The sequence below is a fragment of the Balaenoptera borealis genome (assembly GCF_965194805.1).
Source record: "Balaenoptera borealis genome assembly, chromosome: 2".
In the NCBI taxonomy this organism is placed as follows: domain Eukaryota; kingdom Metazoa; phylum Chordata; class Mammalia; order Artiodactyla; family Balaenopteridae; genus Balaenoptera; species Balaenoptera borealis.
In genome coordinates this window covers 177,508,110-177,522,484 of record NC_138867.1, presented here as the reverse complement: position 1 = coordinate 177,522,484, position 14,375 = coordinate 177,508,110, and the positions used below count along the sequence as shown (strand labels likewise).

The 14,375-nt window shown below is 44.9% G+C and overlaps 1 protein-coding gene across 2 annotated transcripts in view; it reads left to right on the top strand.

Annotated features, from left to right (window-relative positions):
- The first annotated feature begins 2,775 nt into the window (after positions 1 to 2,775).
- The window catches only part of LDLR (low density lipoprotein receptor), a 37,102-nt gene continuing 25,502 nt past the window's right edge, over positions 2,776 to 14,375 (top strand). For both annotated transcript variants that reach the window (XM_082380213.1, XM_082380212.1), the window contains exons 1-2: positions 2,776 to 2,979; positions 13,725 to 13,847. In XM_082380213.1, the coding sequence (XP_082236339.1) occupies positions 2,913 to 2,979; positions 13,725 to 13,847 (190 nt within the window). In that variant the 5' untranslated portion in view covers positions 2,776 to 2,912. The remainder of the gene's footprint in view (positions 2,980 to 13,724; positions 13,848 to 14,375) is intronic.

Here is a 14,375-nt window from a genome sequence, read left to right as displayed (position 1 = left end):
GAGATATCTGGTTTTCTTTAATTAACAATAATCTTTTTATGTTCAGACTACCTGCCCTTTGTTACAAAACTTCTATATAACCTGGCTCCCCCCTGCCTCGCCTCCTCAGAGCAGTTTCTCAGAGCTATCTGAAACGCTGTCTCCCAGGCTGCAGTCCTCATTTTGCCCCAAATAAAACTTAACTTGCAGCTCTCACGTTGTGCATTTTTTTTCAAGTCAACAAAAGTGTTCCCTAAAGAAAAGAGAGAGGCGGAAAAAAAAAAAATGTAGTTGCAAAGACAGCCAAACAAAACAAAGCAAAACAAAACAGGGAACCCATACACTGTGTCTATTATGTGCCAAGCAAGCATGGCTCCAATCACGTTTATTTATTTATTTATTTATTTATTTAGACATTTAAAAAAATGTATTTATTTATTTATGGCTGCGTTGGGTCTTCATTGCTTCGCGCGGGCTTTCTCTTTCTGTGAGCATGGGCTCACAACAGAAACTGAGCCAGTGATGTCTTGCAATTTTTCTGAAGGGAAATCACACCTAGGGCTCCTGACTTTCAAAAATAAATAAATAAATAAAAAAGGAGCATATGGTGTAAGGAATTGGAATTGGTTGGTGACACATTCATAAATGTTGCAACTCCCAGAACTTGCCTGTCCTTGTAAATTTCTCCAGGTGTTTGCTCATGATCTCATTTTGACCCTGATACTGAACCTGCCAAGTAAGGGAAGTGGCATTACTTTCTCTCCCATGTTTATTTTATCTCCCGTTTTTAATTTTTATTTATTTATTTATTTATTTTAAATTTATTTATTTATTTATTTATTTATGGCTGTGTTGGATGTTCGTTTCTGTGCGAGGGTTTTGTCCAGTTGCGGCAAGCGGGTGCCACTCTTCATCGCGGTGCGCGGGCCTCTCACTATCGCGGCCTCTCTTGTTGCGGAGCACAGGCTCCAGACGCGCAGGCTCAGTAATTGTGGCTCATGGGCCTAGTTGCTCCGCGGCATGTGGGATCTTCCCAGACCAGGGCTCGAACCCGTGTCCCCTGCATTGGCAGGCAGATTCTCAACCACTGCGCCACCAGGGAAGCCCCTAATTTTTATTTATTTTTTTAAAAATTTATTTATTTTTGTCTGCGTTGGGTCTTCTTGCTGCACGGGCTTTCTCTAGTTGCGATGAGCGGGGCTACTCTTCCTTGCAGTGCGTGGACTTCTCACTGCGGCGGCTTCTCTTGTTACGGAGCACGGGCTCTAGGCGTGCAGGCTTCAGTAGTTGTGGCACACAGGCTCAGCAGTGTGGTGCACAGGCTTAGCTGCTCCGCAGCATGTGGGATCTTCCCTGACCAGGGATCGAACCCATGTCCCCTGCATTGGCAGGTGGACTCAACCACCGAGCCACCAGGGAAGTCCCTATCTCCCATTTTTTAATTGGCAAAGCTAAATGACTCGGGACTTCCTTGGTGGTCCAGTGGGTAAGACTCCGCGCTCCCAATGCAGGGGGCCCAGGTTCGCTCCCTGGTCAGGAAACTAGATTCCGCATGCATGCCCCAACTAAAGATCCCGCATGCCCCAATGAAGATCCAGCATGCCACAACTAAGACCCTTCACAGACTGAATAAATAAATAAATAAATAAATAAATATTAAAAAACAAAACAAAACTGAGTGACTCACCAGAGGTCTGATTCAGAAGCTGGGGTCTTTACTGCCAAACACTGTCTATAAGTTTATTCCCCTGGATTAAATCACTGTTTTTCTTTCTGTTTCCTCTCTGTCTCTTTTCTGCCTTCTTTCCTGGGTTTCCCGTAAGCCTGCTGAGAGGTAAGTATGCCTTGCCAAGCTCAGTTTGTAAAACCTCAGAGAACTCTGCTCATTCCTGAGGGAACCCTCCAAAACTACCAAACCCTTTACGGGAGGCTTTCTGGCCAGGGGCCTCTGGGAAGTTCATGAATCTCCAAAGAGACACCCTGATTCTTGAAAGCTGTTCTCCAGCAGCCCTCTGTGGTTTAGGCAATCGGGTTCAGTTCTGAAAGCTCTATTTTGTTTTCATTTTGCTCTGGGGAGAGGCTTTGGGCCTCTCTGTTTATTCAACTCCTTCTCCTAAAAGGATAAATCAATATTTATGTCCAGACCCCAGGTATTGGGTCAATTGATTTTAGAGGTGTTTTTGCTCATAATTCATCCAAGCGCTGGATCCCACAAAACAAAATCAGTTTTTGGCTGTACTTTCGTGACGATTTTATTTAAATGCCTCATTAATAACTGTTTATGGGGTGATTTGGAAGAACCCTCTAAGACTATATATGACGAAACAGTTAAAATCTATAAATAATTCCTACAAAGGAAAAGGCAAGGAGAGACAGAGATAGGGGGGTGTAGTTTCCAACATCTCTAGTTTTTTCCTTTTGAATCAGAGGGGAGATGTCATTGGCCAATTAGACGATTTGGAAGGACAGGTGGTTGCTAATCTTCTTTGGGCACCAAAGAGAACGTAACAATTAAAAGTGGAGAGAAATGTAAGGGAGATCCTTCAGGAGACGCGCATTTCCATTTGGGGGTGGGCGTGGCGGCGGCTCCTCTCTTCAGGGGCTACCCAAATGGGACACATCCGGCAGCCTGTCCAGAAGCGGCTTTGGAAAGGACTGGAATCCGAGTCAGGGCTTCACGGGTTAAGGAGCCCATGTCACATCGGCCGTTCCAAACTCCTCCTCTCGAAACTCCTCCTCTCGCAGTGAGGTGAAGATGTTTGAAAATCACCCCACTGCAAACTCCTCCCTCTACGGGAAACCTCACATTGAAATGCTGCAAATGACTGGGGCCCCGCGTGCAGTCGCGTCAGGGCCGCGCGAAGCCCGGGTTTCCAGAGCGGACACAGAGGACAGCAGCCCGGCCCGGGGCGTGACAGGCAGAGGCTGGGAACATGAGGCTCGCGGGCTGCGGGCTGCGCTGGGCCGTCGCCCTGCTCATCGCTGCGACGGCGGGTGCAGGTAAGGCTGGCTCCAGAAGCCCGAGCGGGGTGCGGGTGAGACCGCGAACTAGGGGAGCCCCTTGGTAATTTTTTTTGCGGGGGAAGAGAACGAAAAATCATTCCACCCTTGGGAAACTTGTGGGAAAATGGCACGAAATCCTTCCCAAATGGCTGGAGGGAGCACTAAGGGGAGCGCGAGGGATGGGAGGGTCTGAGGGGTCTGGGGGAGTCAGGGGAATGCGGGATGCGGCTTTCCCAAGTCTCCACCCGATTGCAGACCCTCTTGTCTTAGAGCCGGGTACGCGGGTCTCCACCAATGGGGGGAGGGACCCCCTTCCAGAGTTATTCTAGGGGTGAAAGTGACCCGAAACCCGACTGCTCAGCCTGGTCCCCGGCTGCACGCTCAGGGTTGTCTGCGGGCGCGCCCCTGCGCCGGTTCACTCTCAGGGGTTACGGCGGCGGTCAAGTTCGCTTTGTGCTGCCCAAGGGCGATACTGGCTCCCGGAGCCGAGAGGAACGCATCCATCCCGGACCCCGCACCACACTTCCGCTCAAGGGCACCGCCTTCAGCCCCGCCCCCGAGCTCCCATAGGGCGCCATTCGAACAGGCGAGCCTCGAGCCACTCCCCTTGGCCAATGGGAAGCGGTGGCTGCGGAAGCGCGCGCGGCGCCGGGCGGGGCTGGCTCAAGACTAGCGGCGCACCTCGTTCTCGGTGAGGAGGTCCAAGGAGATTCCTCAGGTTGGTCCCAGCTCCTGTCACAAAGGAGGCGTCACGTCCCGGGCCCCTGGAGAAGCTCTGCTAGCGTGGCCGAGGCGCCCGCCGAGCGCCTCGGCCCCCTCGGCGAAGGCCTCAGTTTTCCCCTCGATCTGTGGCGAGGCCTTCGTCCCCACTTTGTCCTCGGGGGCCTCCCTCACCCAGCCCTCCCGGGACATGTTCGCAGACGTGCCCCCCAGGCCACCCTCAAGGCCTTGTTTCCTTGCCAGGCTGAAACGTTGCCTCAGAAACTCCCGCTCCTCCTCGATCGGATGCGAAGGGCACTTCGCGGAGACCTTCAGCCGAGCAGGGGCAGGGACAGAAAGTCAGGGACCGGATGGACCCCTCGGGTTGCCTTGTTTGTTCAGAGGCGCTGAATGGGTTCAGCTGAGCTGCCCACATGACAACATTTCGTTTTAGAGGGTTTGAAATTTAGATTTGGGCAAGAGGCTAGTTGATGCACCATCCTGAGTTGTCTACTGGCTGCCAGAGGCATTTGACCTCGCTCTGGAAAATAGAGAAATGGTCCTTTTCTTACTTACAACCAGCTGGGCCTAGAAAAGGATTGGGATTGTTTGATTAACAGGATGCAGGAAGCTTTTTTTTTTTTTTTTTATTGGCAGGGAGGTGGCTTTGAACTCTTGGAATCAGTACCTGTGACATCAGTTTCCTCTGGGAGGAGAGGAAGGGAGGTTGCACATGGCAGAGGATTACTGTAATAATTCAGCCATTCAGTTGTATGAAGCAAAGGGAGCGTGGCTTGGTCAAGAGACACTTGATTAGCCTGTATTTCACATGCGATCCACTCCTTTCCTAAGAGGAAATGATGGCAGTGAGGTCTTGAGCAAGATGTGTTGCTTCCTTCAGTTTCCTCTTTCACTGGGTGGCGGAGGATCTGGTGTATTTTGGGTCTCAAGGAGGCTGAGCGGCCGGTGTGTTCCCCAGGCTCCTGAGAGCTAGCTGGCAGCTACTAAGTATCTTCTCTGGTGTTAAAACAAGGATGTACATTTGTAGCAGCAGTGACTACTCCAGTTTGCCCCGAGGGGGAGGGAATTTCTTGTCTGTCTCCTTTGGGAATGAAAGTAATTGGAATCTTAACTGCATGCTTTCCCTTAGCCAGATCAAAATCAGTTAATAGTTGTGTGTGGCGTCTCAAATATGCCAAGGACACATCCAGACTCAGAAAGTAGAGTGGTCCCGCTAAGAGTTGTGTCTGCTTTAGCAGCAAGCCCCAGGGTTATTCATTGATCATTGCCAGGTATATTTTTCTTCCGGGGCAACACTGGCAAAAGATAGGGAGAGTGTTTTTGAGACTGCAAATCTTTAAGAGAAATATGTGCCTCATTCTGTCTTTCCACAGTATTCCTGCTCTTATCTGTAGGGTTCCTCCCCTGATAAGAGCCAATTCTAGATGCCTTTTTTTGCTCAGTGCTTGGATGGCCTTTCATATTCCACATTAAGTACATTAACAGCATCCACACTCTGCCCCGCTGTCAAGCAAGAGACCATGTGTTGCTAAGACACTGTGGAAGTAGGCAGCAGTGAACAGTGATAGAAACAGGCTACCCCTCCCCAAAGGCAACAAAATCTACCATCGAGAGATCACCCTTGGGGAAAATACCTTGAGGACACCTCGTGTGGAAAAGAGCACTGGTAAAAGGATGTCTCATTCATTTTCCGCTGAGTCTGTTAGCTCCCGCCATTTCTTTTTCAAGAAAATGATTCCATGTATTATTTTGATTTCCCTGAACAACCACTATCTTCAGTAACAGAGGAAGGAAAACATCGAAAGCACTTACCACCTCATTTGTGTGCTGGAGAAAAAGCAGAAATGTGTATTCCCCTTTTCTGTTTCGATAACGTTGTTCGTGACCTGTCATTCATGACAGGAGAGGTCTAAAGGGCTAGAGTTTAGTTTTTTTTGTTTTTGTTTTTTTTCTCTAAGGGAGGGTGCAGTGCTTGTGTAATTTTAGGCATCTCCAGCATGAGGAGATAAGGGATTGGGAGCTCCAGTTTGCTTTTGCTGAAATTCAAATGAAACTGACATAGAAAACCCAAATCCTGCTTCTGGAACAGGGAGAAAACAAGAAAGAGGTGTGGTTTCTTTGGGCTATGGTGTTTGAAACAGGCCTAGTTCTGACCCATGGTTCAGGACTGTGTTGCCTGCTGTGGAGACACCCATCTGCTGTGCTGTCCCTCGGTGCTCACTGTTCCTCATCCCCGTCCCCACGAGCAAGGCTATGGGATTTATTTCCCAGCTGACCGTTCCCTGTAACGGTGAAATCCATCCACTTTTCATTTAAACACTGCCTGGAACTGTTGGCCAGCTTTTGGATGACCTGTTCAGACAGAAATAGGTAGTAGTGGGGTCTTCCTGTTGGTGGGGTCTTCAGCCGTCTATGACAAGCAAATATTTGATTCACTGTTGCCAGGGGAAGGCTTGTTATCCAGGGAAGGGGGTTATTGTTCTTTAAAGGGCCTTAAGATGTTTTAATATTTCTAACCTTTCCAGGAGCACATTTTGTGTGTAAGATGATTCCTTGTGCAAAGTGGATTAGTGGTAATCGAAACTGCAATCGCCTGGTTGGGAGAGGGGATGACAGAAGGTCCTCCTCCGGGATCCCCACTGTGAATGCCCCTTGCCTGAACTTCCTTTTTTACTTTTTTCTGAGAGTCCTGGAATTCCGATTGCTTTTTGCCCACCCTGTGTGCCAGGATCTAGAAGTGAGTCATTTCCTTTTTCAGGCATGATCACAATTCGGTTGTGAGTCAGTGGGGTGTGGGGTGTATTGTAGAGGCAACTCTGAGGGAGATATCCTGTTTGGCTCATTAGCTGGGCGATGCATTTATCAGTCTGTGTTCTGATAGCAGTAGGTTCCAAAGCTCAGCTCATTCACTTCTCTTGAATGAATGGGCTCTCCACTGGGGCCACCTCCAGCCTGGCCTCCTTGTAGTTCAGTTACCAAGTTCTGTTGATGCTTGTCAACACTCTTTGTATTTCTATCTTTATCACCTGTAGCCTCCTTGTGGCCCCTCCTAATCTCACCTGACTGGTTTCCTAACCTCTGGCAGGAGCCTTGGACATGATCTTTGAAGACTCAGAGTTTTCCTTTTGAAATTGAGGTGTAATTGACATACTATAAAATGGACAGATAAGTAAAGAGTTTAGTGAGTTGTGATAAACATCTGCTTCTATGTAACCGCCTCTCATTAGGATCTAGAGAATTTCTCGCCTCCCAGAAAGTTCCCAGAAAGCCATTTACACCCAAGCCTGTCTGTCTGAGCACCTCACTACACTGCCTCTCAGGGAATCTACACAAAAGTGCTGGGTGAACCATCGAAGTAGAAATGGATGAAGGGATACATTATTCTTCCATGGATCCCTTTACCAGAAATGCCAAATCAGGTTTCTCCATCCGTGCATGCATATTTGAGAACTCAAATACATACATACACACACACGTACACATAAATACATAAGTAAGTAAGTAGCTGTTTTTAAAAGAATAACTTTTACAAGGAAAAGCCACCCAAACGTTAGTTTCATTGTGCTCCACAGACTCCAGGGCAGTGAAAGATGATCTTTTTGCAAGGTTCTCCAAAAGTCCTAAAAAGGCAGAACATTCCTTGACAGCTGGAATCAGGCCATGGAAAGTCATCCGCCATCATCTTACCTTTTCCTGGCATTCTGTGGCTGCAGTAAAAGGTTTCCTCCCTCTTGTATAAACGTAATACACGCATCTGGGTAGTGGAACAGTTTACCAAAGGAAGCCAGAGGAGAGTGATAAAGTACAGCATACGATGTCCCATTTCTCCAGGAAGGTGGTTTTCAAACTGGGTCCCAGAGCCCCTGACCCCCATAGCCCTCAACCCAGGCTCAAGATTGGGTTCAAGGCTGAGTGAAATGTTCAAGGGCCTCCAGAGGTCTCTGGCCTTGTCAACCCCCATCGGAATGACCAAAGCCACCAAGAGCCGACAAAAAGGGAGGTTTATTGAATCAGGGGAATTAAGGCTAATGCCAACGATAGGCATTGACTGATATCTTAGTTCTTTCACTTAATCATTTTTTTCCTTTGTTTAAAAAAAAAAAAAATAGCAAGAATAAAGCATTCTTAGAAGAAAACCAAACAGCCTGAAGTGAATTAAAGAAGGCCCCTTGCCACTATTTCCTATGCAGAAGCACAGATAAGACTTTGTTTCTTCCAAAAATGGGATCACACTGAAAACTATTACAAACTCTTCTGCCCCTTGCTTTTTTCCCCATTTAGCAAAATACTGTGGGCAGCTTTCTACAATGTCACAACGTAGGATGATTGACATCACCTTTTTCAGTGCCTCTACAGGATCTGCATTATTATTAGGTATCGATTTTGCATGTGTGGCTACATGTTTCCATTTGAATATAGGCATACCTTCTTAAGTTAGGTTATGTATTAATTACCTATTGCATATCAAATTACCCCAAAACTTAGTGGCTGAAAACAAGACACATTTATTATCTCCAAGTTTCTGTGGGTCAGGAATTTGGAAGCAGCATAGCCAGATGGTTCTGGCTCAGGATCTCACATGAAGTTGCCATCTAGATACCCCAGGAAAAAATATATTTGCAGGGGCTGCAGTCATCTGAGGGCTCAGCAGGGGCTGAAGTTTCCCTTCCAAGATGGTGTCCTCAGTGGCTTTTCACAGAAGGCCTCAGGCACTCACTGCATGGAGCACCTCAGCGTGTGCAAAGGGCTTCCCCCAGAGTAAGCAATCCAAGAGATTCTGGAGGAGGCTGCAGTGGCTTCATGACGTAGGGTCAGAAGGCACAACTCATCACGTCTGCCTTTTTCTATATATTAGAAACAAGTCCGGTGTACACGCCAGGCGTGGAGAATTAGGCTCAGCTTTTGGAGGGAGTGTCATGGAATTTGCGGTCACATTTTAAAATACCACTGGGCTTCCCTGGTGATGCAGTGGTTAAGAATCCGCCTGCCAATGCAGGGGACACGGGTTCGAGCCCTGGTCAGGGAAGATCCCACATGCCGCGGAGCAACTAAGTCTGTGCGCCACAACTATTGAGCCTGTGCTCTAGAGCCTGCGTGCCACAAGTACTGAAGCCTGTGCTCCGCAACAAGAGAAGTCACCACAGTGAGAAGCCCGCGCACCGCAACGAAGAGTAGCCCTCACTTGCAGCAACTAGAGAAAGTACTCACGCAGCAATGAAGACCCACCAACGCAGCCAAAAATAAATTAATTAAATACATAAATAAAAATACCACCAATTGTTCCCCCCTTTTCTCTATTATAAGAAAAGTTTTAGGGACTCCCCTGGTGGTCCAGTGGTTAGGACTCCGAGCTTCCACTGCAGGGGGCATGGGTTCGATCCCTGGTGGGGGAAGTAAGATCCCGCATGCCGCTGGGCACGGCCAAAATAAACAAACAGAAAAAGCTTTGGCCCTCTTTTGAACTTGACATTGTTATACACCTGTGTTAATATTTCTTCTGGCTCCCAGGGACTTTGCACTTTAAATTTTGACAGATTCTGCCCTGTTGCCCTCCTCAGAGGTGGAATGTGGAAGAGTTCCACTTTTCTAAAATCTTTCCCCGGCAAAGGTGATGGACCCGGCCCTGATTTTTGGCATACCTATTGAACAAATTTTACTGTGACTGTGTCAGGCCTTGGGCTCTGACGGTTTCATGCTGAAAGGATGAAAAGGACATTCCTTACTCTCAAGGAGTTTAAGTCTAGGCTGGGGGATACACAATAAACAGATGCTTTCGATACTGTGTGTTAGGAGTGAGAAATGGGTGTTTTAGGGGCTCATGGGGGTGCCAAACCCAGTTTTGGGGAAGGTCAGCTTCAAAGCTGAACTGTTAGGGACTTCCCTGGTGGTCCAGCGGGTAAGACTTGGCACTCCCAATGAAGGGGGCCTAGGTTCAACCCCTGGTCAGGGAACTAGATCCCACATGCCGCAACTAAGAAGCCCTCATACTGCAACTAAAAGATCCTGCATGCCACAACTCAGACCCGGCAAAGCCAAAATAAATAAATAAATAATAAAATAAATAAATAAATAAATATTCAAAGTTGAACTGTTAGCCAAGCAAACAGGTAGGTGTTGGGAGGGGGCTTTGCAGCAGAGGGAACTGCAGGGATTTGGGATCTGAGGTTGTGAAATTTTCACCAGATCCAGTACGGAGGCAGGGAATGCCATTTCCATAAGACTGTAATTCACACTGCTTTGGAGTGGGGACAGTTGGTGAAATCTGGTGACCTCAGGGCCTCCCTCTTCCTTGTTTATAGAGGTTTCAGGATGGCATTTTATGGGGAAAATAGATGTCTTGCAGATGGGTGTGTATGAAAGGAAATGGGATGGGTGTAGGGAACACCGGCCACCCATCCGTGAGCTTGGAAAAGAAGTATCCAGGCATGTTCTTTTGCTCCCTTCCAGCTGTGGGCCACCTTCACCTCTCTGCCACCTTATGTCTTGACTTTAACTTAGATGGAGACCACACTTCCATTTTGGCTAAGAATGGGATGAGTTGGAGATTCATAGCTCTTCCTTCATCATCATAAGGTCTGACTTTCACATGTCTTCCAGCCCTGAAGACTTGTTTCCCTACTGATGCTCCCCAAATCTTTATCCACATTCACTGTTCATTTTAAAGAACTGCAGTGGGGACTTCCCTGGTGGCACAGTGGTTAAGAATCCGCCTGCCAGTGCAGGGGACACGGGTTCGATCCCTGGCCCGGGAAGATCCCACATGCCACGGAGCAACTAAGCCCGGGTGTCACAACTACTGAGCCTGCGCGCCTAGAGTCTGTGCTCTGCAACAAGAGAGGCCACCGCAATGAGAAGCCCATGCACTGCATCAAAGAGTAGCCCCCGCCTGCTGCAACTAGAGAAAGCCCACACACGGCAACGAAGACCCAACACAGCCAAAAATATTTAATGAAGAAAGGAAGGAAGAAAGAAAGGAAGAAAGAACTGCAGTCATCTAATGTATGTCATCTTTCACCTCAAGGACTTGGAAAAAAAATTACCTTCTTATTTTGGGATTATATTCAATGTAAAAAAAAGTTGCAAAGATATTACAGAGAATTCTCATACCCCTCATCCAGTTTCCCCCAATATTAACATCTTACATACTACAGTACGTGTCAAAACTAAGAGATTAACATTTGTATATTACTATGAACTCCAGACTTTCTTTGGATTTCATCCATTTTTTTCCTTAATGGCCCTTTCCTCTTCCAAGATCCAATCCAGTATTTCACATCACATTTGGGCCCTAAAGTCTTTGATCCTAGTCTTAACCAGTTGGTCTCCCAGCTCTTCTAATCGCATACCCTCATTGGTTAAAAAAATTTTGAGGAAGTCCTCCCTAATATAACTATTTATCATATACTGTACTAGTGTATGATGTACATTACAAACCATAACTATACAGAAAAGCAGAAATGTTAAAAAGGTGAGATAAAAATCAGACACACAACATTTAAAAATATCTTGTTATTCGTGATGGCTTCCTACTATAGTTAGTTAAAATCTGAAATTATGATGTAGTCAGAGAAGTGTTTTTTTGCAAAAGTGATTCAGATTCTTTTTCAATTTCTTTTCTCTTATAGGTTATTACAAGATATTAAGTGTATAGTTCCCTGTGCTATACAGTAGGTCCTTGTTGGTCATCTATTTTATATATAGTAGTGTGTATATGTTCATCTCAACCTCCTAATTTATCTGTCCCTCACCCCTTTCCTCTTTGGTAACCATAAGACTGTTCTCTGTGTCTATGGGTCTATTTCTGTTTTGTAAATAAGTTCATTTGTATCTTTTTTTAAAGATTCCACATATAAGCAATATTGTATGATATTTGTCTTTCTCTGTCTGGTTTACTTCACTTAGTATGATAACCTCTAGGTCCATCCATGTTGCTGCAAGTGGCATTATTCAATTCTTTTTTATGGCTGAGTATTAAGGGCAAGTTAATCATTAGCAATTGGGCACAGAAGGCCACATTTCAAAGGGTGTCCTTGATCATTTTGATTTTTTTTTTTTTGGCTTGACCTTCTATCATATCTGATTAGGTCTCTTTTTATCTTGTACGCTGAGGGTAGGAGGGGCAAAATGCTCATTAATAGGAATAAACTTGGGACTTCCCTGGCGGTCCAGTGGTTAAGACTTTGCCTTCCAGTGCAGGGGGTGTGGGTTCGATTCCTGGTCGCGGAGCTAGGATCCCACATGCCTCGTGGCCAAAACATAAAACAGAAGCATTATTGTAACAAATTCAATAAAGACTTAAAAAAAATAGGAATAAACTTGTCAATGCTGCCATCTAAGGTCGGGAAGTTTGCACATTTACATCCACTCACAGCTCATCAGCTTAAACTCAGTCCCATGGCCACACCTAGCTGCAAGGAAAATTGGGAAATTATAGATCCTCTTTTGGGTCATGTGCCCAGCTAAAACTTGAAGGTCTTAATAATATGGAGAAGGAGGAGGAGAACAGATACTTGGAAACATTCTTCAGTAGTCTCAGAGCTAAAGAATTATTAATGGAAATTCTTTTTTTTTTGCAGGCAACAAAATTTTAATTTACCTGTAACCGTTTACTAGACAAAGTGTAGATGATTCACGTCTTCTAGGTAATACCACCATGGATAAAAACAAATTATGGGTGTTTAAAGAGAATATCAAAGGGAAAAAAATCTAAATACATAAAAAGCCCCAAAGTGTGTAAGATCTTGAATCTTCCTCTCCCATATCCAGAATGAAGGAAGGAGAGACTTCTCCCATGAGAAGAATCATTAAAGGATCTACTGTCTTCTGTTCTTTTTGTCTGGAGTTTTCTCCCAGACAATGCATTCATTAATTGCCTTTGTGCAAGATGAGCTAATGAAAAAATTTTGCACAAACCATTAAACTCTTTTTTTGGTTACGGCTAACATTCAAAATAAATTAATAAAAGAAAAGACATTCTTAATCTTCTTACAAAGGTAATGAAAAATATAAGAAATGTAGCCATCAGTTAAAACTTCTATTTTACATACTATTTGCCTTCAGAACATCTGACTAATCAGGAAAATCCTGTTAGCTTCTTTTTTTTGGGGGGGGGGTCTTATTTCCTTATCCTGAGATGAACCAGATCATAATTTTTATTGACTGCATTACTTTAGATTACAAAGGGGATCAAAGTTTATATTTAGAGATTAAAGGATTAGTACCAGGTTTTACCAACCAATAAAAGTTTGCTTTGATCATAGATCACACATAACAGTGCATTCTAAATCAAAGCATGATATCTAAAACTAAATGCAGTCAATATTATTTTGTTCTCTTTTCCAAAGTGCAAAAATCATATATTTTAGAAAACTTCCCAAACACTTACTTTGTCCTCATTTTTATCTCAAAATCCAAGTCTTTGTTTTCCTAAGGAAAGTTTTCTCTTGATTAGATCTTTTGTTACTGTGTCTGTCCCATTTCTTTTGATCTGACTTTTAGTTATATGATTATCTTTTCTGCTGGATCTCTGCTCACTGACCTCTACATTAATAATTTCTCATAATTTTTATCTCTTTATAGTTCCTTTCTACGTACTGGAGAAAGCTTTTCAGGTTTTCCTCCAGCTTAATGCTTTTACAGCCTCAATTTTCCTTGGTACTGTTTCCAATACAGATTTGTAATATGCTAAATAATTTTCTTTTCTTTGTTAATGTGCACCCAGTTTCTAATATTTTGTTCCCATAGACCAATGGATCCATACTTTGGACTCAACAACCATGATGCCAAAATCTCATATTGGGGACAAATCTCCCTTTTGGATGTGTTCTTTGCATCCTCCATGATACTTAAATTTCGGTTCATGAAATTTAATTTGTTGTGCGTGTTTCATTTCCTGGGAACTTGACTGTTACAGTAGGGTTGTATTTCTGGTTTGTTCTTCAGTTGGCAGGAAATAGACACAGGGAGCATGGTCGTTTCTAATCCTGACCCTGATCCTTCCTTCTCCTTTCCTTCTCTCTCAGTGGAAGACAAATGTGGGAGAAATGAGTTCCAGTGCCGAGATGGGAAATGCATCTCCTACAAGTGGGTTTGCGACGGGAGCGCTGAGTGCCAGGACGGCTCCGATGAGTCCCAGGAGATGTGCAGTGAGTCCCCTTTGGGCGTGACATGCGTCCTAACCTTGTTTTTTTTAACTCTTTTTTTTAAAATTTAAGTATAGTCGATTTACAACGTTGTGTTAATTTCTGCTGTACAGGGATTTCCCTGGCGGTCCAGTGGTTAAGACTCCACACTTCCACTGCAGGGGGCCGGCGTTGGATCCCTGTTTGGGGAACTAAGACCCTGCAAGCCATGACACAACAAAAAAAATTTTTTTTAATAACTAAATAAACATTTCTGCTGTACAGCAAAGTGATTTGATGATACCGGATGACAGACTCGGTGGAAATTGGCCAGTGTATTGATGTATTCAGCTGTGAATTAGGAAATGGAGAGAGAAGATATTACTGGAACTGGAACTTTCCTTTAAAGCCTTTTTTTTTTTTTTTTTTAAATTGAGGTGAAATTCACATAACACAAATTAACCATTTTCAAGTGATCAGTTTGAGACGGAGGGGGTAGGGATAAATTAGGCGTTTGCGATTAACATATACACACTGCTATATATAAAATAG